The 24,588-nt window shown below is 38.0% G+C and overlaps 1 protein-coding gene across 1 annotated transcript in view; it reads left to right on the top strand.

Moving 5' to 3' along the window:
* ESR1 (estrogen receptor 1) overlaps positions 1-24,588 on the top strand; it is a 253,311-nt gene that overhangs the window by 58,367 nt on the left and 170,356 nt on the right. Inside the window, exon 4 of the mRNA XM_082633739.1 lies at positions 8,173-8,289. Within this exon, the coding sequence (XP_082489865.1) occupies positions 8,173-8,289 (117 nt within the window). The remainder of the gene's footprint in view (positions 1-8,172; positions 8,290-24,588) is intronic.

Below are 24,588 nucleotides of genomic sequence, written 5' to 3'. Positions count from 1 at the left end.
CAGAATACTCAGTGGTCAACCAGTTGCAGAGAATCTTACCGTTGTTGCCTATGGAAAGTAGATACAGTTCCTGAGTGAAGGTCTTGTCCTTTGGGGAAGTTGAGCCTTCCATATATGAATAAGAATTCAATCTCTGGAGTAAGGGAGACCTTGCTTCAAAACCCATCAGTGCCACTTGCTTGCTGTGTGGTTTTGAGCAGTGTTTATAACTTTTATCATAGGTTTACATCTGTAAAATGGAGATAAATATAATCCCTTCCTCATAGAGTTGCTGGGGAATTAAATGAAATAATCCGTGTATAACGCAGTGCCTGGCACATCATGGTCAGTACCCAAATGAGTCAGTTTTCTTAGAAGCAAGAATGTTTGGTCATACGATCTCATGCACAAGTGTGAAATGAACAAGCTGAGGAGGGGCTGTAGCTGGAAGCCCCCACTCAGGTTGGGATCGTTGCTTGTTTATATTGCAGTGCTTTGAAAATTCATGAGCAAACCCTTATTTTTCCAATGCTAAGGCTCAAAACTATGTTTTGACATGTTTTCTGTACCTTAACACCTCAAGAAAAGTATAATTTTTCACTGATAAAACAAAAAGTTAGAGGTTTCCTCTTGGCCAAATATGTATACAATCCTGTGATTCCATATCAAATTTGAAACTGTATTTAACACTCTATAAATGCATATTGATTCTTAGAAGGAGAAAGAAATACTGATTTTGTCATCTTATCTGGCATCTTAAACAATTTGTGTACGGCTCTTGGATACTTCAAATTCTAATTTCAATGAGCCTTTAATGAAAAGGTGACCAAGCTTTATAGATGCTAGCTAAATTTATGGATTAATCAGGTATAAAAGAATGGGACTTTGAAAATGAAATACTATTTTGTTGAAACCATACAATGAGACTTTCAGATAAGATTAAATAAAGTTGACTTTTTTTTTTGATTTGTGGTTGCTTAAACACTGGAGAGTTAATTTATCTTTAACTTGAGAATTCATTTTCATTTCCATGCCTTAAAAATATGAACAGTTAGCTAACTACTCATATTTTGATAAAAAATGCTAAGTGCTTATTCCTTACCATGCTTGGATTTTTGCCTGACCTCATCAGTCTTCTTGATTTTAATTCATTTTTCCCCCAGGGAACTGTGTATATTTTTACTGAGCTCATTTATAAAAAATCATAAAATAAGAGTTGATGTCATATAATTTGAAGTTTTTCTGGTTATGACTTAAATCTGTGTGTGTGCTTCCTTCAAACTTTGAAATGTGTTAGTGATAGAAATAGTTGGAAAGCACAGTTCAAGTACAACTTCTGAATCCACAAGTTAGAAAGTAGTAAAAAAGGAAGAAAAAAAAAAACTACACTACATACCTATCACAGAACTGTTATTGAGGCAAGTTGATGTTCAGATTTATGTAATATTATTGAAGCAAATATTTTAAATATCTTTAACTATTAAGACGAGCAGTACACATTGTATTTTAGCTTCAGTTACTGAAGGGTCCATGTATTTTATATGTAGGAAACCCTACAATTAAGATATACCTCCTTCCCTACTAATACTTTGATGCTGTTAATAATTCATTTATAAGAATTTAAATTTTTTATGGGAAGTAATAAAAGGAACCCATTATTTTCACAGCTAAATCTGTTTCTTTCTTTTTTTTTATATAGATTTTAATGAAAGGCCAAGTTTCCAACTTTTTTATTATTACTGGTTTATAATCACCATCTTTAATTAAGACTTTATTTTTTAGAGCAGTTTTAGGTTCACAGCAAAATTGAGGGGGAAAGTACAGAGAGTTCCCAGATACTCCCTGCTCTCTCTTTCTTGGTGATGGCAGTGAGACGGGGGAGATGAGAGGAAGAAATTGTTAATCACCTTGTAGAACTGAACTTCAGAAAAGTCATAAAGTAGAAGTTCCAAAAAAGTTAGAACACTCCTAAAAGAAATCACTATTAGTAAAAGGAACCATATTAATATGCATACATAACAAAAAGGTTAGAGGGAAAAATAACATAAAATTCACGAAAACATTTCTATAAAGAACAAGCTTTGAAATAATTCAAACGTGTTGATTTTTATTTGGGGGCAGTCATAAAATACACTCATCTTAGAAAACCAGCAAGGCATCAGAATAGAAATAGTGGTGGAGATAATTCATGGGTAATCCAAGCTCTTACTTCTCGCTTCCTGACCTGTCACATCTGTGAAGACCTGCTCCTTTATGCTAATGTCTGGCCCCATCCAGTGTTGAAGAGCAGACTTGCCTCTCCCTCTGCTGGTTTCGTCCCGTAGGACCAAGTCTTGATTTTGTGGACCTGAGTTTTGGGGTCCTGGGATGTAGTGACCATTGCTTTGTTGGGGGTCACCGTCTTCCTTTATACAACTCCAGTCTGCCCCCTCAGGAGGCCTGTGCTCCACAGAGGGGGTTCAGGGGGCGAGGGAGGGGCAACACAGAGCTTAGGGATTCCATTTTGTTCCGATAACAAATATATGTTGAGCTCCACTCTGTGCCTTGGTAATGTGCTGGGCACAGGATACCTGGTGACAAATGAGACAGAGATAGTCCATTCCTTGTCAAACCCAAAGTGACCTGGGGTTTGAAACAGCAATTAAAGGGCAATGTGGTAGGTGTTATGACAGGACAAAAGACAGGCATTACTGGAGGGGCAGAAAGGATTTCCCAGAGGAATTGCTATCTCAACTGATAACACCTGAAATATGAGTAGGAGTCAATTGGTCTGAGAGTAGAAGTGTGTTCCCACAAGAAAGAAGGGCATGTGCAAAGGGGTGAGAAGGAGCACAACGTGAACAGAAAGACACAGCTAGAGCTTGGATGTGACTTAGAGGGTGGTGAGAGAAGGCTAGGAGAGGAGGTAAGGGCTGATCAGGAACAGCTTGGTGAGCTGTCTTGAGGCATTTAGATTTTATCCTGAGAACTTTGAGGAACATCAGACTATTAAAGTGGGTTACTGACATGATGGTGCGTGATTTTATAAAAATCCCTCTGGCAGGGGTGGGATAGGGAGGGTGGGAGGGAGACGCAAGAGGGAGGAGATATGGGAACATATGTATATGTATAACTGATTCACTTTGTTATAAAGCAGAAACTAACACACCATTGTAAAGCAATTATACTCCAATAAAGATGAAAAAAAAAACATTTTACAGAAGAGACATAAAAAAAAATCCCTCTGGCAACGTGGTGGGGCATGATTGGCAGGGGAAGGCTGCAGGCCGTGGCTGTCGTGATAACCTGGGTGGGAAATTCTTGGGGCTATGGTAGTGATGGCGGGCCCAGGACAAAGCTGATGGGGCTTTGAAAAAGAACTTTAAAATAATTGATTTGGTAGGTGTTTATACTATGTGTGTGTGGGGTTTGAGTGAGGGAGAGGGTAGAGTCTAGAACAACACGCATGTTTCAGGCATCATGGTGTGTTGGTGAATAGGAACAGGTAAATGAGGAGAGAAGATGGTCACTTAAGTTTGGGACACATACATCTCAAAGAGTCTGTGAGACAGTTGAGTCTAAATGAACTGGGGGCAGGTGTGGGAAGCTTGGTAAAGAGATTTGGTCTGAGGTGACTGCCAGAAAGCACTGAGGGAAAAGGGTGACAAAAGGAAAGATACACACTATTAAATTCCTCTCAGGTTACTGCTTGTTTTATGTTATTGTTTTCAGCTTTACTGAGGTATAAGTGACAAAATGGTACGATATTTAAAGTGTACATTGTGATGATATGATATATGTATACATTGTGACAGGATTTCTCCCCTTTGAATTAGTTAACACATCCATCACCTCATATATTTACTTTTTTCTTTCTCTGTTTGTTTGTTGTTGCTTTTTTTCTTTGGGTGAGAACATTTAAGTTTTACTCTCTGAGCAAATTTCAATTAAACAATACAGCACGATCAACTATTGTCACCATGTTATACGTTAGCTCCTCAGACCTTATTCATCTTACAGCTAAAAGTTTGTTCCCTTTTACCAGCTTCTCCCCATTTCCCTCACCCCAGCCTCTGGCAATCACTTTTCTATTGTTTCTATGAGTTTGACTTTTTTTTTTTTTTTTTTTTCAGATTCCACATATAAGTGATACCATGCAGTATTTATCTTTCTCTGTCTGGCTTATTTCATTTAACTGATGCCCTCCAGGCTCATCCACCTTGTTGAAAATGACAGGATTTCTTTATGTTTTAAGGTTGAACAATATTCCATTATATATATTCTGCATTTTCTTTATCTGTTCATCTGTCAACAGACACATAGGTTGTTTCCATCGTTGGTTATTGTGAACAGCGCTGCTATGAACACGGAGGTACAGATATCTCTTCGAGATAACAATTTCATTTCCTTTGCATACATGTCCAGAAGTGGCACTGAAGGATTGTATGGTGGTTCTATTTTTAATTTCTTGAGGAACCTCCATACTGTTTTCCACAGCAGCCGCGCCAGTTTACCTTCCCACCAACAGTGCACGAGGGTTCCCTTTTCTCCACATCCTCAGCTGCTTGTTTTAATTTGGTCTGTTGTTATATTTCTTTAGAATCTCTGAATATGGGCCATTGCTTATTTTTTGTAACTAACAAATATAGACTTTCTGTGTGATGGTAATAATGCAAAAATAGCTGAAAGAGGGAAAATAAGAAGAAAGGGGGAAATGAAAAGTCAAGGAAAAGAATCCCAGAGAGGCCTGGGGAAAAGCTCTGTGGGAGGCCCCTGGAGCCATGGGTGAGTCTGGTAATCCCTGCTTACAGGCAATTCCTAGTAATTACTCTCCCCACTCTTCACGTTTTCTGCTTATGGTTCACTTGCCTCATCTCCTCTCCCACCCCCACTTCCTATTATTCAAACCCTACATTAGCTCAAAGGCTTTATTTTTTGGTGGGCAAAAAAAAAAACCAGTGATTATTTCTCCAAACCTTCACTTGCAGCTCACATCTTGGATTTGGCCTCTTGCGCTTCATTCTATGCAAGAGGAACTTTTGGGCTGATCTGGTCACAGGTACACCGAGTTCCTCAGTCTCTTCAGTAAAGACACTGTATGTTTCATTAAGATAGTTGGTGCGAGTTTTTTTTTTAATGAACTCTAATTCAATAAGATTTTCTCTTCCATTATTTTTATAAGACCAGATAATAAAATTTAAAAAGAAATTTCTTCTTTAAGAAACTTAAATCAGTTCCTTTAAGAACACATCTTTACAAAATTATACTCATTAGGCAACAAAAAACTTTCGTGTTTTCCTTTCTTCTGATTAAGTTGAAGACTTACAAATAGTTGTTAATGGTGTTTGGTTAAGAAAAATTGGTTTAATTGTTTACATGAAACAAGTACTTGTTAACTTTTCCTTGTTGCCAATTTGTCAATTCTAAATTTTCACGTAGGTTAGGTAGGAGAAAGCCCAGCTTTGTCACAAAAGGTTTGCATTATGAACTTGCTTCTCTTGTGCATCTATTTTTGTTAAGGGATGAATTCGATTGTACAAATCCTGCATATTTTATGTGTTAAACATGTTAGTTCAGGAATTTCACTTGGTTTTTAAACATACATATCTACGATGGCTGTCCAATCCAAACATAAGATTTAACCATTGACCTCAGATCCAATTCAGTTCTCCCATCTTCTGGCTTGCAGAACTTCTGGCTTTTGGGAAAGAAAGTGAATCAAAGTAATTTTTGGTTCGAATTATTATTAACTGTTTTCTTCTGATATAAACTTATATTTTAAGAGTTAAAATAAGTCAACATGTACTACATAAACATCATGGAAGACCAAACACTAAGAGTTTCTTTGAGGTGTCAGAAGAATACATCTTTTGCCTAGAGTTTATAACTGCCCAGATAAATTTTATTTCTGATTCTATTATTTCCTCAATTTGCCCCTGTTAATAGGGAAGATTCTAAAAGTAATAACTATGCCTGGGTGTTCGAGGCAGTGTGTGGTCTCTTACTGAAGTTACAAGGTTTTAACTCTGTTTGTTGATTCCTCTTATGCAATAGAAGAATGCAGATGTTAATTTAATGTGAAGCCTGTTTATACAGTGACTTTTATAATGTATATCTAAAGATAGAGAATCGAGTTTTATGAGACCAACATTTCTTATCAAGTCCCCACTCCACCCTATTCTAATTGGGCTGACCCTTAAGTTGAATAAAGAGCAAAGAGGTCTGTAGTTAAAACATTTCACTACATGTTGAGTCTTGCCCTTAGTAAATGAGAAAATGGAGACTTAAAAGAGAATCTGAATATACACTCACTGTTTTTTGTGAATGGAAAACATATTTTAAAATAGTATGTATCATCTTTTTAGTCTAAATTCAGGATGTTTTCCCAAGAGGTGCAAGTATTTAGACTCATATAAATGGGCTGCTTTATAAAAACATGCCAATAATACTTTTTAATTTGTGAAGTTTAATATTCTGTACATTATCAACCAGACTTCTTCTGAAGGATAAAGAAATGGAGGTGACTTCTAAATCTTAGAGCAGAAACTTCATGTGGGCAATTAGATAACTGTCCCCAGAGCTCAGAGAAGAGGGTTGGGCTGGGAGTTTAAGACTGTACATCATCTGTGTTTAGTGGCGATGAAAGCCGTAGGCGTGAGATGGATTTTCTGGTGGGAGAATTCAGAGTCACAGAAGAGGAAAGGGCCTGGCATTGAGCCCTGTGCAGTTCTGGATTGTTGTGGCATGGAGGGAGGCAAATCTGCAAACTCTGGGAATCTCCAGCTTGAGAGGTAGAAGGAACCTCCCAAAATGCTGGGAGCATTTTTTGTTTCAGAAGCCGAGGGAAAAAAGCATGTTTCAAGAGGAAGGAAGGAACTGTCAGGTGCTTCTGATGGGTCAAGTGTGATGTGGCCTGAAAGTATCTATTGAATTCAGCAACAGAAGTCATTGGCTGTTTCCGGGAAGCTGTTTTTGTGGAGCAACAAAGGTGGAAAACAGATTGATGTGGGTTGAGCCAGGCAGGAGAAAAGGAGGAAAAAGACCTCCAGTGCAGACATCTGTTAGGTGTTGAGCTGAGAAGGATGGACAGGATAAAAGACAGAAGTTCGAAAGTGCTGTGGATCAAGGGAGACCTTTTTTGTGGGTCAGACTTGCATGACATGATAAAAGCCAATAAGGTGAAGTAAACCTATGTGAATTACAGGACACCATTAGAGAAACAATCTTCGGAATTATTGGAGAACCAGAAGGGAAAGAGAGGGAGAAAAGGATAGAAAGCTTATTTAAATAAATAATGGATGAGAACGTTCCCAAAACAGGGGAGAGATTTGGACATCCAAGTTCATGAAGCTCATAGGTCCCCCCCAAATTTCACAATATTATATGCTAATTATATCTTAATAAACCTTGGGGAAAAAAAGCCAATTAGAAGGAAGCATTGAAGCGAGAGAGATTCAATAAACAAGAGAGAAAAGAAAGAGGATTTAGAATAAAATAACAGCAACAACAACTAATATTCGTTCAGTGTTTGCCCTTCCCAGAGCACCGTGCTAAGCCCGTGACATGTAGTCTCACATTTAGTTCTTAGAATATGTTATGCAGCGGTGCCGGGGGGAAAGTGTGGCCTAAGGATGTTAACCAACTTGCTCAGTGTCCTCCAGCTAGTGAGTGGTGAACTGACTTACTACCTTAAGGACCGACCTTGGTCACCACCACAGCCCACCACCCCCCAACTGGAATGTAGGTGTTCTGTGCTGCGTTTGAAGATCTACTTAAAGATTCTTTAAATTATATTTTAAGACAGGCCACTTTGAAACCCTCTGTCTGAAAGTTCTAACAGCTCTATTTGGACAACAATTTTGGTGGGTGGCCTGGGTCCAAAAAAAAAAAAAAAAGTCCTTATCTACTGAGAAAGTTTAACCTTGAGAATATATATGTACAACATCGTGCCCCCAAATATAGGCTGTGTGAACTGAAGGGGATTTGCCCAAAGAACTCGCAAAGCAACTTGGGGAGGCAGAAATTAGTTGTGGGAGAGTTGTTTTTTTATTTTTAACATCGCAAGAAGGACACAAAAAAGGATGATGGGTTGAGGCAGCGACATAGAAAGGCCAAAGAAGAGATGTGAAAACATCCCACAGACAGCTTCCCTGTAGATTCTGACCAACTAAATTTCCTGAAATAATACTAATTCTGTCCTCTTACTTTCGATAGGACATAATGACTACATGTGTCCGGCTACCAACCAGTGCACGATTGATAAAAACAGGAGGAAGAGCTGTCAGGCCTGCCGGCTACGCAAGTGCTACGAAGTGGGCATGATGAAAGGGGGTAGGTACCTTGGACCCAGGGCACCCGCCATGAGGTCCTTGTCCCCCACCCACTGCTGGCCATTTCCATTCTAGTCACCACGGGAGTGGAGTGATTTCTCTTCTAATTAATCTTTTTCCTATTCTCACTTTTCTTCACAACAAAACTATTTTTTATAACACATTTTAGTAAAAAATAAGAAATCCGAACACACCATTTTGTGTTTCATATTTTCAATGTAAATAATTATATTTAAAATCAAAATTGTGTGGGAGGTGGTGGTGGAAGGAAAAGAAGACTGCTCAGCGAATTATTATAGAAATATGTTTCAGTTACTCTTTATATTCCTAATGCTAGAAAACCGTATCTGGGAAGAAACTTTCCTTACACTGAGACTTGTACATGTGAAAGCTAAAGAGCTAGTTTGTCATCTTTCAATCCCTTCACATCCCTTAGGGAATTTGAATTTCAATCAAAAGGCAGCTTTCTCCTTTAGAAGTTGAGTTAACTAGCAGCTCCCATAATCTCAGTGTCCAGTATGGAGCTGGGAAAAATGCAGTGATTTCTGAACACTAGCATCACTAGGTGGTCGGGATCTGTGCCCGTGTATTTGTGCTGTGGGTGTGTGTATGTGTGGTTTTCTGTCTCCTCATGTATCCAGTCTTCCAGTTTTCTTATACAGGAATCCAGTGTCTGGTTCTGGGAATATTAGGTGCTCCATAAATGTGGTTGCCTGATTGATCTCCTTGTATTCTTTGGAATCTAGTCTTGAAGAACACTTCTAGTCTTGAAGAGCCTTCAAAATACTGGGAGAGAACAAGAGGAAATGTGTAATTGAAATAAAGGAATGGGTGCATCCAGTGTTTTAGGATGATATAAAGGAGAGAGACAGACCTATGATGGTGCTGCCTGCTGATCAGAATGGGAAAAAATCTTTCTGGAGAGGAGGCTTGAGATTAGTTAAGGAGAACAAAGTGGCCATGAAAAAGAGTAGCAATTGTGCAAGTAGAGGGAAGCTAACCTTTAACTCATTAACACTTAGACAAAGGGGGAGACAGAGGAAAAAGCAACAATCATGCCTGATTATTATGGCGCTTATAGGCAAAGATTCCTTTGTTAATGGCCATAAATAAACCTACCGGTTGAGATTTTGAATACAGCATTTGGAATAAATTCTCTTGATGAACAGTCGAAATGTTGAATTTACGCATTGTGTGAGCTGTGACTATATGTCTTGAGTGTCTGAAAAAGCAGCTTTGATTCAAAGGGTGATTAATTCCAAGAATTTAATAGCCACATTCAGAAAATGACACTTTGAGTCATAAATGGATTAAATATTTAAGGAATTCATTTTCTTTGTACTGTTGGAGAATTAGTCAGGCTTAATTAAACTCACAAAAAGCTTCTTAAGGTAACTTGATAAGTGACAGGAATAAAACAGCTACATGCAAAAAGTTTACTTTGAAAGAGTAGAGTCCAAGTTTAATATTCTTCTTTGAAAATTGTAGGTAGATTAAGCCCAGACTCTTAAATTCTCTCTAAAAGCTGAAATGATCAACTTGTAAATTGGTCCAAAACATTTTTTTTTTCTTTGAGGGTACCCATACATTGACCCCACTTCATAGAAACAATTCTGTTTTTCTTAATTAACATCCAGATACAATCTGGATGCATAAATATAAATTATGCATATACATTTTTATCTAACAAAAAATTTAACATGGAAAGACATACTAAAAATCTTCCCACTGCTTTCAAGTAGGACTTTAGATAATTACTGCACATAGTCAATCTATGTGTGCATGCATGTACTTGTACATGTATATTTGTGACTGCAAAATATATATCTATGCTAGTTTGCTGCTGTGTTAGTCTGCTCAGCCTGCCATAACAAAGTCTACAGACTGGGTGACTTAAACAGCAGAAATTGATTTCTCACAGCTCTGGAGGCTGGAAGTCCAAGATCAAGGTGTCAGCAGGTTTGGTTTCACCCTAGACCTTTCTCCTTGGCTAGAAGGTGGTCTTCTTCTCGCTGTGCCCTCACATGGCCTTTTCTCTGTGTGTGTGCATCCGTTGTGTTTTTTTCTCTTCTTTTAAGGACCCCAGTCATATTGGATTAGGACCCCACCCTTAGGACCTCATTTAATCTTTATTACATCTTTAAAGACACTATATCCAAATTTAGTACTCTTCTGAGGTACTGGGGTTAGGGCTTCAATGTGATTTTTCGAGGAGACACAATTCAGTCCATAACAATTTCCCATAGAGATTCCTTAGCAGTTGTTAGTATCCATCTGCATAAAATGAAAACATGTGTCTTTCTGGCAGTTTATACATGTGTATAATTTTACAACAAGCTTTAAAATTGTAAAACTATAGGCTGTGAGAACATCTCATTTTAATTATATGTATAGTGTTTGCCATAAGGCAATATAATTTATTTTTTTTCCACAGTATGGGATACCACACATAACCTCATGACACCTTGTATAACAACTCCCCAGATACCACCCAATAAAGACCTAATTTACAGCTGGAAGTACAGTTATAGCCAACTATAAAATTTGAAATTACTTGTAAAGAACAGCTGTGACTAGATAAATCTTTAAAACATTTTCCTACTGGTTTCACAAGAATCCAGTGTCTGAACCAGGCTAGAGACCAATTAGAATACTGAACCTCTCCATATGAAACAAAATGTTTCATTTCAGATAAAAGAGAGAGAACGACAAACTTAACTCCTACTTTTTTCTTTTTTTTTTTTTTTTTTTTTTTCTGTACGCGGGCCTCTCACTGTTGTGGCCTCTCCCGTCGCGGAGCACAGGCTCTGGACACGCAGGCTCAGCGACCATGGCTCACGGGCCCAGCTGCTCCGCAGCATGTGGGATCTTCCCGGACCGGGGCATGAACCCGCGTCCCCTGCATCGGCAGGCGGACTCTCAACCACTGCGCCACCAGGGAAGCCCCCTCCTACTTTTATAGCAAGGCAGAATACATTTATTAAAGTACCCTAAAGATCCAAAACAGTGCATGATTTATCTACATGAAGAAATTTATTTTAATCTCTTATGATGCCTGCTGTGCCCTGAAAATCCCAACATCATTATTAGATTTGGTCCTGAGCCAAGATGGTTCAGTAAGATGCAGGATTTAAGACATGCTTTAGGGGATGCACTTTCCCACCTTAGTGCTGCTGGTTTCTGCCGAGCTTGCAGTTTCCTTTTCATGTGTCTCCCTCCCCTTCAACCTTAAGTGGCAGATTAAATGTCTCTTCTTCAGGGAGGTCTTCCTTTTGCCCCACACTAGGTTAGCTTCCTGTGTTCTCCCTTTCATAGGAAACAGCTCTTCCCTGAGCCCTCCTCACTATTATTGTTAGTTGTTCAACATCTATCCATGAACTCCACGGTGGTGGAGACTCTCTCTGTCCTGCCTACTGATCTAGCACTAAGCAAGTCACAAAGTGAGTGATCAAGAAATTTTTTTCCCATGAAATAATGACTTAATTCATTTAAATAGTTATTTGTTCAGGGCTGCTTAAGGGTGAGCTATTATGAAGAGTACAGACATGGATAAATCACCTAGTCCCTTCCATCAGAATCCTCATTGTACAAAGAGGACATGTGCACCTGAAGTAGCAAATAAAAATCTGGAAGACAAGTTAAGACCAGGATGGAAGATGAAGATGAGAATGGAAGACCAGCAGCCAGTGGAAGTTCAGAGCTTTTGCCAGCCACTGCTGGGTTTAGTCCAACCCAGAGTGTTATTCAGACCATCTGACTTCCAAGGTGTATATTATTATCCAAGAACTTGGCATTCTAGCTTGGTTTGGTGGAAAGGGGAAAACCTCAGAGATGGAATTCTTGGCCCAAATACTGCCTTCCCCTCAGATTTGCTGAGCAATCCTGTTACAGTCATTTTTATGAGTTTCATTATCCTCAGATGTAAAATAAAAATAAGTAATTTATACTTAACAAGTTTCTTGTAAAGGTCACAATTCATAACATGTGAAGTACTTTATAAAGTACAACGCAAGTGTTAGTGATTACACGCAGACCTCAGAGATATCAGGTTTGGTTCCAGAGCATCGCAATGAAGCAAATATAAAGTGAGTCACACAAATTTTTTGGCTTCCCAGTGCATATAAAAGTTAATGTTTATGCTATACTGTAGTCTACTAAGTGTGTAATAGCATTATGTCTAAAAAAATGTACATACCTAGTTAAGAAATACTTCATTGCTAAAAAATGCTAACCATCATCCGAGCCTTCAGCAAGTCATAAAAGTAACATCAAAGACCACTGATCACAGATCACTATAACAAATATAATATTAATGAAAAAGTTTGAAATATTGTGAGAATTACCAAAAAGGAACACAAAGACAGAAATGAGCAAATGCTGTTGGAAAAAGGGCACCAATAATCTTGCTTTATGTAGTGTTGCCACAAATTTTCAGTTTGTGAAGAACACAATATCTTCAAAGTACAATAAGATGAGGTATGCCTGTAGATCTTCTATCTTAAAAATAATTCCTATCTTACCTAAATACTCAGCACAGATTTTTTTTTGAAAGGAAAAGAATGGCAATTTTATCACTAGTACTAAGTATAAATATCTAATTCCTTTGTGGAGAGTAAAACCCTGGCTCAGACACATCTGCTTTTTCTTTTTGGCATCATATGCTGGATATAGCTTCATGATGAATGAGCTTTGTTGTTTATCATTTTATGATGCCAGAGATTTATACAAACTTGTTAAAATTCCTCCCGATAAACTCGGAAGTGTGTTGGTGGCAAGGTTTTCATTTTTCAGACAAGGAAATTGTCACCAGAAATTAATTGATGTGCAGGACTCATGCACTACCCATCTTGGTTGTGCTTCCTTGTAACACATTAAGAAGAAATTTGAGATAAAGTAATAATTGTCACTAGTCTTTATTTTGGTGACAACATTGCAATTTAATTTTGAGAAATATTCCAAAACAATAAATAAATTTAGCAAATTAATGTTACAATTTTAAAGTGAGAAAATAATAAAAATAATAATATAGATGGGGAAATGTATGCTGTGGGTTCAGAATAACTGAGATGCCCGATGAAGAGCTGGAAAATAAAATACTTCCTTTTGCCTAAGTTTAATATTTATAGTCATATTTATAGTCATGTGTTACTATAATTTGTTTCATTGATGGGATGAGCTTCCAGTCCAGAAAATTAGGTTTCCTTTGATCCTACATTGGCTCTTTTTTTTTGCCAGAAGTAACTGTTTATTAATGTTAATGACAGGAGAACCAAATCAATGAATTAAGAATGAAAATGTGAATTTCTTTCTTGGGGTAGTCCAACAATTCTGTGAGACTTGTAGCTGCATGTGAATCCAAGCTTTTTCAGAAGGCAGGGTTGGGAATTCATGTTATTTTCTCCATCTCTTTTGTTTTCTGTCTTTTCTCACTCCTTTTTGGTATCATCTAGTCCCATGACTTTAAATACCATTTATATATGCTGATGACTGCCCAGTTTATACCGTTAGCCCAAAGTTTCTCCCAAGTCCATGACTTCTGTATACAACTTCTCAGGTGTCTTCCTCACTTGAGTGTCTAAGAAACATCTCAAACTTAATTTGTTCAAACCTGAATTTCCGTTCTTTACCCTCAAACATGCTTTATCTTCAATCCTTCCCATCCTAGCTAATAACTTCATCTTTTGAATTGCTCAGGCTAAAACAAATGGAGTTAACCTTGACGCTTCTCTTTCTCCCATACCTCATGTTCAGGAAATTCTGGCGGTTCTATCTTCAAATATTTTTGGAATCTGACCACTTCTCCCCACCTGTATTGTTGACACTCTGGCGTGAAACACCACCATCTTTCTCCCAGCTTATTGCTAAAGCCCTATCTGCTTTTTTCCTTGCTTCCCTACCATCTGTTCTCCCTAAAGATACATTAAAAATGGAAATCAAATCATATCACTTCTCAAAACATTGCACGGCTTCCCCATTCACCCAGCTGACGTCATTACAGTGGCCAGAAGACCACGTCTCCTCCCCATTCTTACTTCTTTCACCTCTTTTCTTATTCCTCTCTCTCCCGCTTACCCTAAACCACGTGGGCGTTCTTACGTGTCAGGCGCACTTATGTCTTGGACCAATTACTCTAGCTTTTCCCTCTCCCTGGAATGTCATTCCCCCAGATATTTGGACACCTAACTCCATCACCTCCCTCAGATTCTTTGCTTCATTATCAATTTATCAATGAGGCTTATCCTGATTGTTGCATTTAATAGCGCAGCCCACACATCCCGCATTTTCACCTTCTAATACACCATAGAATTAATTATTAGATGATTTATTGCTTGATGTCTGTCTCCCTTACTAGAGCATAAGCTCCAGATGGGTGCTTACAAACAAACAAAACATGCTTGTATGTTTTGTTCACTGATGTATTTCAAGTGCTTAGATCAGTGCCTGCATCTAATAGACAGTCGAGAAATAGTTGTAGCATGCACGAATTAATAGAATGAATGAGCACAACTGAAAGTACACTGTAAGTGTTGAGCTATGAATAGATTGAGCATCAAGAGTCCTGTTTTTCTAATGAAGGGAGAATACCTGCTTGGAAATTAAAACCTGTATAGGAATTAGCTTTCACCACATAGCAGAACCTCACCTCAACATCTCAATGGCCATACAACAAGAAGCATCCATTACACGTCAGGGAGAGACTAGGAAGCTGCTGATATTGGCAGGGCTTACTCATATGTCAGGAGGTCAGCGGGCTGTTTTGGCTGGAGCAGCTAGGATGCCTGAGTTTTGCTTCACACGCCTCTCATCCTCCAGCAGGCTAGTCCAGGCGTGTTCTCCCAGTAATGGCAGAGGCACAAAAGACAACAAGCCCCAAATCACAAGCCCATTTCAAGCTTTTTGCTTGCATTATCAGCTGATGTCTAAGGGCCAATGCCCGTCAAATGGCTGAGTCCTTAGGTTTCGTGAGAGGGGCCTTCAGAGTTATCTGGCAAAGGTTAAAAAACTGGAACCATTTTTGTAATCTATCACAACCAGAAATATGAACTTTTCAGATTTGAAACTGAAAAATAATTAGAGAGTCATGGACTCTTAACACTTGGAAGGGACCTGTAGGTTCATTTACCCTTCTCCCATACTCAGTGCAGGAATCCCCCATCTAGCTTTCCTGACAAGCTGTGTGAGGGGTGCTGAATATGGATGTGAATTTTATCTTCGTGCCTCTCTTACATACATGATGAGTGGACACAATAGGGCAGGAAAAAACCAGAAGTAGGCGTGAACCAGTACTTCTGGAAAAATATGGGCTTGTTTCAGATGTGCTGTATTTCCCTAATTCATTTAGATGTAGGTTTCATGTATGTTACAACTGGTTATGAATGGATGTTAGAAAACAATTAAATGTAAGGCTATTTTAATATTTCAGTAGAAGTTCACTGCATATATAAAATGAACCAAGAAACACTGACAATCATACTTTTGCTTTTGTATAAGTTATAGTTAGAATACTGATTTCATTGTTTTATGCTGAAGTAATTTTGATTGCTTATTTAGAGGTCATTTTGGTTTTTAAAGGACAGGAAGAGGGATCTTCATTTACCTTTTCACGAATGACCATGTCTCACCTTGAATGTTAAAAGAAATGCTGACGGGTTTTTAAAAAATTCCAGAAATCGGTCTTTCTTGTTCCTATAATTTGATTTTGCAAAAGCAAATCATTTTTGAGATGATGTAATGACCCCTTCTGTCAATAGAATTTACAAAATGCAGAACTTTGGGGGCAGTAATTGTATGAATAAATTGCTGTTTTCAAATTCTATAAGCCTAACACCTCATAAATTTTCATGTGTTTACATTTTGTTTCAATGATTGTGATTAGGATAATAAACGGTGTTTAGAGCTGAATGAACTTAAAAGATCCCCTAGTCCACCTCTTTGTTTTTCAGCTCATTGTTCTTGTCCAAGTCACACAGCTAGTTAACCACTCAGACCAGAAGCCAAGACTCCTGACACCTGGTTCAGGGCTCTTTTCATTGTATTGCACTGCCTTACTGACCTGGAGTGATTTAGGTCATCATGAAATGTAGACACATGTATAAGTAAGATGCTAATGTCACACAGACCAAATTATGACTTAGGAACAATTACTATGGGCACAAAATACTACTCTTCTTCAACAAAAACATTAATCAACGCATTTGGCTTAGTTGCACAGCAGAAGTACCACATTACATTTATATGGAGTGTGTGATGGTTATTTTAAAAAGGATTACTTAATATTTAATTACTTCCTATTGCTTAATGTCATTTAAAAAGGACATTTTCTCCTTCAGGCCAAGGGTTTTCACTATTTTCAGGTAACAGTTGCAATATTTGTTGAAAGCCCATCTGTTTTTATTTTTTAAATATTTAGATTATTCTGCTATTAAACAAGGTAACTTTGTCAAGTAAAAGGAGACCTGGCTAAGGGTCCAGTCTGAACCTGGCTCTTTCAAGACCCTTGGGCAGATCACTTAATTCTTCTGAACTCAATTGTCACTTTTGAAAAATATGGGCTTAGGACTGAGTGGTCTCTAGAGCATCTTTCAAATCTTAAATCTTGTGTTTTATGATGGGAGGGTCAGAATTTAAAGCTTGAGGTATGTATACAAGTTTCCCAGTATGAGGAACCACCTCACTAGCAATCATATTTATATTTCAAGCTAAATTTGCAGAGCAACCAGCAACTGGAAACACCTGTTGGAATGGACAAAGCTATTCTCTTCATTGATTAGCTTGGAAAGTCAGTCTCTTTGGAGTGAAGAGTGTCACCAAAATGAGTTTGATGTCCATAGTGATATGAGCAGATGGCTATAATATCACTACACTTTTTTTAGCCACATCAAAGAAAGAGTTCAAGAACAAAGTTTGTTGAGATAGGACTTTGAGAAGATCAGTAAGTTCTTGTCTGTTATTAAAGATGTAATAGTCATGTCTAAGACTTGAGTCCCAGGAGCTGGTGAAACCTTCTAGTGTCTGCCTTGTGGAACAGAGAAAGGAAGAGGCTGAAAAGATAGTGAATTTTGAGAAGTACCTGGTTAAATACCACACAAGGGAGTCTGGTGAGTTTTCCTTGAAAACTTATTCAGTAGACGTAAACCAACACACTTTAGGTGAGACCTCTTGGAAATCACGGAAATATATGCCAGCCCTAAGAGAGACTGAAGGTAAAGTGAGGAGTCTTTATAAAGACATGTTCTGGTTACATCTGGAGGTGACACATTGCTTAGTTTAAGCTTGACTGAGCAAATAAAAGGTAGTGAGAAACATACAAAGTTTGTACCTAGGGGTTGATATCTTTAAAAGCTTGCTTAAGACTAGACTAGTTACTATTATATTTATTTTGTATTACATTTTTTGGCACTGTTATTTAGAAAATTTACCTAACAAATGCCAGGTCAAGTCCAAACTTCTTAGCCTAAGTCATTTACAGATAACCTTCACTGAGCATTTACTATGTGAAGGTGTTTGGAGACACAAGGGTAAAACATGGTCACTGAGCATAAGCTCTAGATAACCTAATGATGGAAAGAGATTTTTCACATAAAAGGTGACCAAGCCCCCTCATTCCCTCAAGAGACCTAGGATTGGAGTTGGCCTAAAAATCTTGCTGCCTCAGTTTACCCCCCAGTTGTGACCCTAGTGATATCTTTCAGTGCTCCCAGGGATCAGGCAAGCTCAAGTTTGCTGGCTGGCCCTTTGTACTTTGGGGTTTCAACTTCTGGCTGATATTCGTGGGGATATGTCCTATTGCCAAGTTAAGTTAAGTCCTGCCCATACTAGATTTATTTCTTTCTCTCTGTGGGTCCCAGTCTCATAGAAAACATACTTGCATGAAAACATTAACTACTTCATCAGGCTCTTCTGAGAGTTAAAGGCATGAATTATCTTTCGATAATTAAAAATGGGCACACAAATGTTAGGTTTCATATTTCATATATGATGTAGCATGGTGGTTATGTCTTTAACTTTGGTAATCAGACCCCATGGTTTCAAAATTTAGCTCTGTCTAGACGCGTATGACCATGAGCGTGATACTTAACTTCTCTAACCCCAGTTTCTTTATTTGCCAAATGAGGACAATAATAACATCTACCTAACAAGGTTGTGTGAGAACTAATCTATAGCTTTTAGTATTGTATTTGGCCTGTAGTGAACCCTCCATAAAAGTTGGTTACAGAAGTAATAAAGAGTACATTCAATTGTTGCCTTATGTACTTAATTCTAGTCTCCATATAAAATTCAATTCTACACTGTCACAATTAATCAAGGATTAGTTAGTAATTAATTATTATGTATTTAGTTCAGCTTGGATAATCAGTGATATATAAAAGGTAGTGCCTAGCCTCGAGGAACCTATAACTTAGACTCCTGCCAAGCCTGACGTTCAGAGTTCTCTATCTTCTGAATCACACCTATTTTTTTTCAGACTCTCTTTCCTACTGTCCTAAGAAACCTTTGGCTACAACGAGCAGGTCTGCTTTTTGACCACAGAATGTACCTTATCCCTTTCTGCCTCCCTTCAATCTGAAGTTAGTTATTAATACTTTCTTTATTAGTAGTAAGTTTCCCTGATGGCTAAAGCCCCTCTCTTTCACTCGTTTAGGACACCCTGTAAGTCATCACCTTTTTCCTCTGAATAGCTCTTATATTCCTTCCCTGTGTTAATCAGGTCAGGTGAGCTGCTTGTCAGTATCCTGGTGCTAACCCAGGTACTGAGCATCCTGAACCTTGCCAGCCTGAGGACAAGCTGGACACACTGGTGTGCAGCCAATTCCAACCTCAAGAGAGCAGTTTCTGCCATCTTGACGCTTGACTGCTGCTTGACCTCACCACCCTTGATTTTTTTTTTTTTTTTTTTTGTGGTACACGGGCCTCTCACTATTGTGGCCTCTCCCGTTGCGGAGCACAGGCTCCAGACGCGCAGGCTCAGCGGCCATGGCTCACGGGCCCAGCTGCTCCGCGACACGTGGGATCCACCCGGACCGGGGCACGAACCCGTGTCCCATGCATCGGCAGGCGGACTCTCAACCACTGCGCCACCAGGGAAGCCCCACCCTTGACTTTAACATATACTTCATTGTCTACCTTCTGCCTCCTCATTTTCATTTCTAATCTTTGGCATGATCCCATCTGCATAAAGCTTTGATTTTTGACTACTAAGTTATTTATCTGACTGCTCATTTCTCATTGCTAGAATTGTGTCTAGACTTTACTGTCACTCATAGATACCCGGACCACTCAGCTCTGGCCTCAGTACTGTCACTGAGTCTCATCCCTAGGCTGGCCTCTCGAGTGGTAGAGTGCCCACGCCCCTTAGCTTCTGGTCCTTTGATTGTGCGGTTCCACCAGCACCCAGCCAGCTGCCTGGTACTACACTTAATACATCTTTGTTTATTTGAACACTTAATTGAATGGGATATAGGATTCACCTTCTAGGTGCCAGATTGAGTTCAGCCAAGCTAACGACTTAGTACTGTATTTTAAAAATATATTCGTCTCATATCTATGCAGTTAGCTTTTTAATTTCTGGAAGTAGAGAGTGTCATATTCTTGTTTTATTGATAACACAGTGATATCTTGTAAGTATTTGTTATTGATGGTGAGTTTAATGCTAATAGGAGAAGGAGAAGAGGTGGTTTATCTTAATGTTTAGATAAACCATTCTCTTGGCATTAGTCTGTTGTTCAGATCACTAAGCATGACTGAAGTAACACCACTAACGGTAATCATCTCTCCCTCCCCCATCTTTCTCCCTCTCTCTTTTTGCCTAGTGGATAGACCTGGGGGAAATGTATTATGCAATTTTAGGCATAAAAAGTAATGACACCAAATACTACAGCTATCATAACAAATAAATAAAACTGTACATTAAGTCAAAGAAAAGCAAGTTTTAGGAAGTTAAAAAAAAGCCGTTTCCAAATTTATTAAGTTAAAATAAGATTTCCTCATTATTGAATTATTTGGGTAATATTTAGTATCACAGGTAAGATGAACTATTTTGTTGGTTGTTGAAACTTTTTATAGATATTTGTTTTGAGAAGTTCTAGGTATAGCATCTTTATTGTGGATAATTCCTGTTTTATTTTTCCTTTAGCCTATAGTTTTATGTTCCTTATTTTGTTTCTTGAGGATTCAAAATATGCATTTTGCTATACATGGGAATTTCCTATAAAATATTAGTTGTAGTACGATGGTTTCATAATGAATTTTCCAGGTATTCTTTCTTGCAGGCAGATATTATTAGCTCTTTTTTTTAAAAAACATATTTTCCACATTTTTATTCCCTCCCTCTCTCTCTCTCTCAGTGTGGTTTCAATTCTAAATGAAAGATTTAAAAAAATAAGTTCTAAGGATTTTCTTTAATAATAATTGATTTTGGAATAACTTACCTATGTTTGCTCCAGGACTGCAGTTCACCATTTATTCACTTGAGGACTTCCCAAAATTAAATGTTGTACATGTGGAATTGATTCACTTAACATGGATGTGTTGTTTACTCCCAAAGTGATGTAGGTTTCTGACTTTTAATAGTGGTAATGGGTCAGAAAATTGCCCATCCACATCTGTCAGATATTCAAGGAATATATTTTGAAATTTAACCACTGGGAGGATAAGGAAATCAGTACTAGGTGACTCTTTGATTTAAATCCAATAAAAAAATTAGAGAATCATCTGATACAAGGACAAATAACAAAACAAACAAACAGCAGAACAAACCCTAGCAAGCTGAATTTCAAAAATACTGAGAATATTAAAAGAATAAAATACAGTCAGCCCTTTGTATTGTGGGTTCCACATCCACGGATTCAGGCAACTGTGGATCAAAAATATTTGGAAAAAAATTCCAGAAATTTCCAAAAAGCAAAAAGTAGGAATACAATTTTATTTTTTTTCCATTTGGATAACCAAATTGTCCCAGAACTATTAATTAAACAATACGTTATTTCCTCATTGATCTATAAAGCTACTTCCTTTTTATATGAAGTTCCTCTCTAAGAGAGAATCTGATTCTGAGCTCTCTTTGGTATTTCTTTCCTCTATTTGTCAATAAAACCACAGTTTTAATTTCCACAACTTTGTAATTACTTTGACTTTTAATCCTTCTTGAAAAAAAATTTGTTCTTTTTCAAAATTGTTTTGGCTATTTATGGCTACTTTTGCTTCCAAAAGGATTTTTAAAATCAACTTTTAATGAAATTACATTGAATTTATAAATTAGTTTAGGGAGGTTTGACATCTTTATGATACTTAGTCTTCTCACCCATTAACATTATATAATTCTCCATTTATTTTAGGTCTTTTTAAATGACTTTTAGTAAAAATTTAAAATTCTCTCCCAAAGGTCTTGCATATTAAAAAAATTACTCCTAGCTATTTCGTGTTACTGACATTTTAAAGGCATATCTTTTAAAAAAGTTACATTATCTTATTGTTTCAGACATGTCATATATTTTTTAAAAATTTACAAATTCAGGATTTCATTGCTTATTCATTTAAAGTTTTCCCATGTTGCTGAGTATCCTTCAATATAAGATTATTTGTGCGGTTGCATTAATATTCCAAAATGGAATACTGTAATTTATTGAATTATTTCCCTAATTATTGGTATTTACATTGTTTCTTGCTTTCACAATTTTAAACAGAACTGTGAACAGCTTTCTTGCTAAATCTTTGTATACCACAATAATTATTTATTTAGGATTCACTCCTAGAACTTGAATGGCTGAGTCAAAAGTTATGCACTTTTCCCATGACTTTTGATATATATTGTCAGAATCAATCCAGTGGTGTTGGTTCAGAAATCATAATATCATATAAAAGAACAGTAAACATTACAAATTATGCTATATAAAGATATATTTCTTGATGTGGACTATATCATGAAGAGAGCAGAATATAAATAATATTTAAGTATTTTAATTATTTAGGTTTATACTGAGCAATAAAGAGGAGAGTGAATAAGTGAATGAATACATGATTCTGGAAGGGTACCCAACAAGAAGCTAGTAGCAGTTAGCCCTGGGTAAGGGTCTTATGCATGATTTTTATTTTCTACTTTTTTCTTCTCTGTCTTTTCTGTTTTCAACAATGCACGTGAATTATTTATGAATAAAATAAAAAAAAACTTTGATATTTTTATATAGGTTTAATGGAATAATATTTCTCCTTCATGTCTTTAATTTTTAGGAAACTTTCTTCATGGCAATTCTTTTTATATGTTCCTTTCTCTCTTCTAGGAATGAGGTTGCCAGCTATCTTACTGTAACAACTGTGTACTTTATTCTTATTGTGGTTAGCTGCTAAATTTCACAACTGTAATTATTTTATTCCCCAATGGTACTTAACTATGTTTTAGGCAAGCTCAGAAATATCATGGAGTGAGTTTATTCAACATCAGAAACATGATATTGAAATGTCAATAACCAATGACTGTTTTGGAGTCAGTCCCTCTTGAAGGTAAACAGGGAACAAAGAGATTTCGGGAACAATAAAAGCTTTCCAAACAGTTGAGAAAAAAGTTGTTTTGAAACAATAACGTATGCCCCATCCTTTTATTTCAATGTGTTTTCTTAAGGCAATTACTGGCAAAGAGTTTGATAATATTATGTTTAAAGTTATCTTTTTTCTCAGCCAGGAACCCCACTGCCATCAGGTTTTCTTTCCGAGAGATTTTGTAACTGGTACACGGTAGCTCATTTTCACTGCCTGCTTCACGTCTACTAGCAGCACACCTTGTTCCGAAATATTGCGAAGTTGAAATGTTTTTATTTGGGCAACTTCTGCAATCAAGGTAATTCACCCCAACTTCAATGAATAAGCTGGAAAAGAGCAAGCCAACCTCTGTGACCTTAAACTTTCACTGAAACTTAGAGACGGGTTAGCTCAGCTGGTGAGAGTTGGGTGCTAATGACACCAAGGTCGTGGGCCCTATCCCATTACAGGGCAGTGACACTCGGAGGAAGAACCCCACTGCCTTGGCACAGACTCCCTGGGCCATCTGCTAGCCATTCACAGTGAGGCAAAGGAGTGTGGATTTTTTAGTGAATCATGTCGTAACTTAGGGTGTCTCCAACTCGAAGCCAGTTGTGGGATCAAGGAAGGGAGCCAACTGAGGCTGGGAGAGGGGCCCTAGAGTGTCTCAGGCCAGGACACAGTGGTGGAGGATGAGAAAAACTAAATGGGCTTCAGGAAGTGGGTGTTAGTCCAAGCACTGTTTTCAGTGGGTGTGGCACAGAAGACTGACTGGGCTCAGCCACCAGGAGGGTTCTCAGGTGGAGTCGCGGCATAAGCCAGTGTCAGGTATCTGCCTGGAAGGGACAGGGTCCTCCACATCGGAAAGGGCTCTGGGGCCGGCGTCCGTCACTGGAAGATGCATAGGCAAGTGCCATAAATGGTTCCCCAGCTGCCACTGAGTTCGGGGCTGAGACTCACCTCTGAAAACCTTAGGCAGAAGCATGACCTCTAGAACTTGGCCAACTGATCTGTAGGGGAGTGATGTAGGTGAGGAATGGGGGATGTTTGGTGACCTGCACAGTTATCTGCTCAGGTCTTGGGTGTGGATGTGGAAAATAGGCTGTGCTGAGTCTGGGAGCCTGATGTAATCACAGGTTTCACCAGAGGGACAAATAGGAAGGCTGACATACTGTCTTTGTCTGCACCGGCTGGCTTGGGGCCTGGGAGAAACTGAACTGTAGGTGTGGGCCACAAACAAATTCAGCTGTAAGACGCTGTGAATGAGGAGACAGAGGACAAAAGAGGGGGCACTGTGACCAATTATCAAGACTGCACAAACTAGGTGGAGAGAATGTTCTATTGGCGGTAGCATCCTTTTCATCTCTGACATAGTTCCTGAAGGATATACTATATATCTCATGCAGACTGTTCAGTGGAATTTCTGTGAAGAGGGAAATGTTTGGTTTGGAAGAAAATAATTTCTTTTTCTTTTATTTTGTCTCATTAAGAAACTTGTGTTTCAGCTTGTGTTATAGTTATATCATATGTTAGTACAGTAGTACAGCAAAATATATACATCTATGGGGGGTGCTTGCTCACGTATTTTTTCCTAATAGAGATGTGTAATCAAAAAAATACAGAGCTCTCTGGTCAGTAGTATAACCTATAGACAAAGCTATCCCTGGGGCTAACCAATGTGATTAAATATCCTTAACTCAGATATTTTGATAAAGTAGTAACGAGGGTAGTATAGTTACTGAAAGATTTTCTTTACAGTTTTTTCAATAACTCTATTAGCCAGTTCACT

The sequence above is a fragment of the Mesoplodon mirus genome (genome assembly GCF_964341445.2).
Source record: "Mesoplodon mirus genome assembly, chromosome: 10".
NCBI classification, from domain to species: Eukaryota; Metazoa; Chordata; class Mammalia; order Artiodactyla; family Ziphiidae; genus Mesoplodon; species Mesoplodon mirus.
The sequence above is the reverse complement of the archived record's forward strand: the minus strand, read 5'-3'. Positions and strand labels throughout refer to the sequence as shown.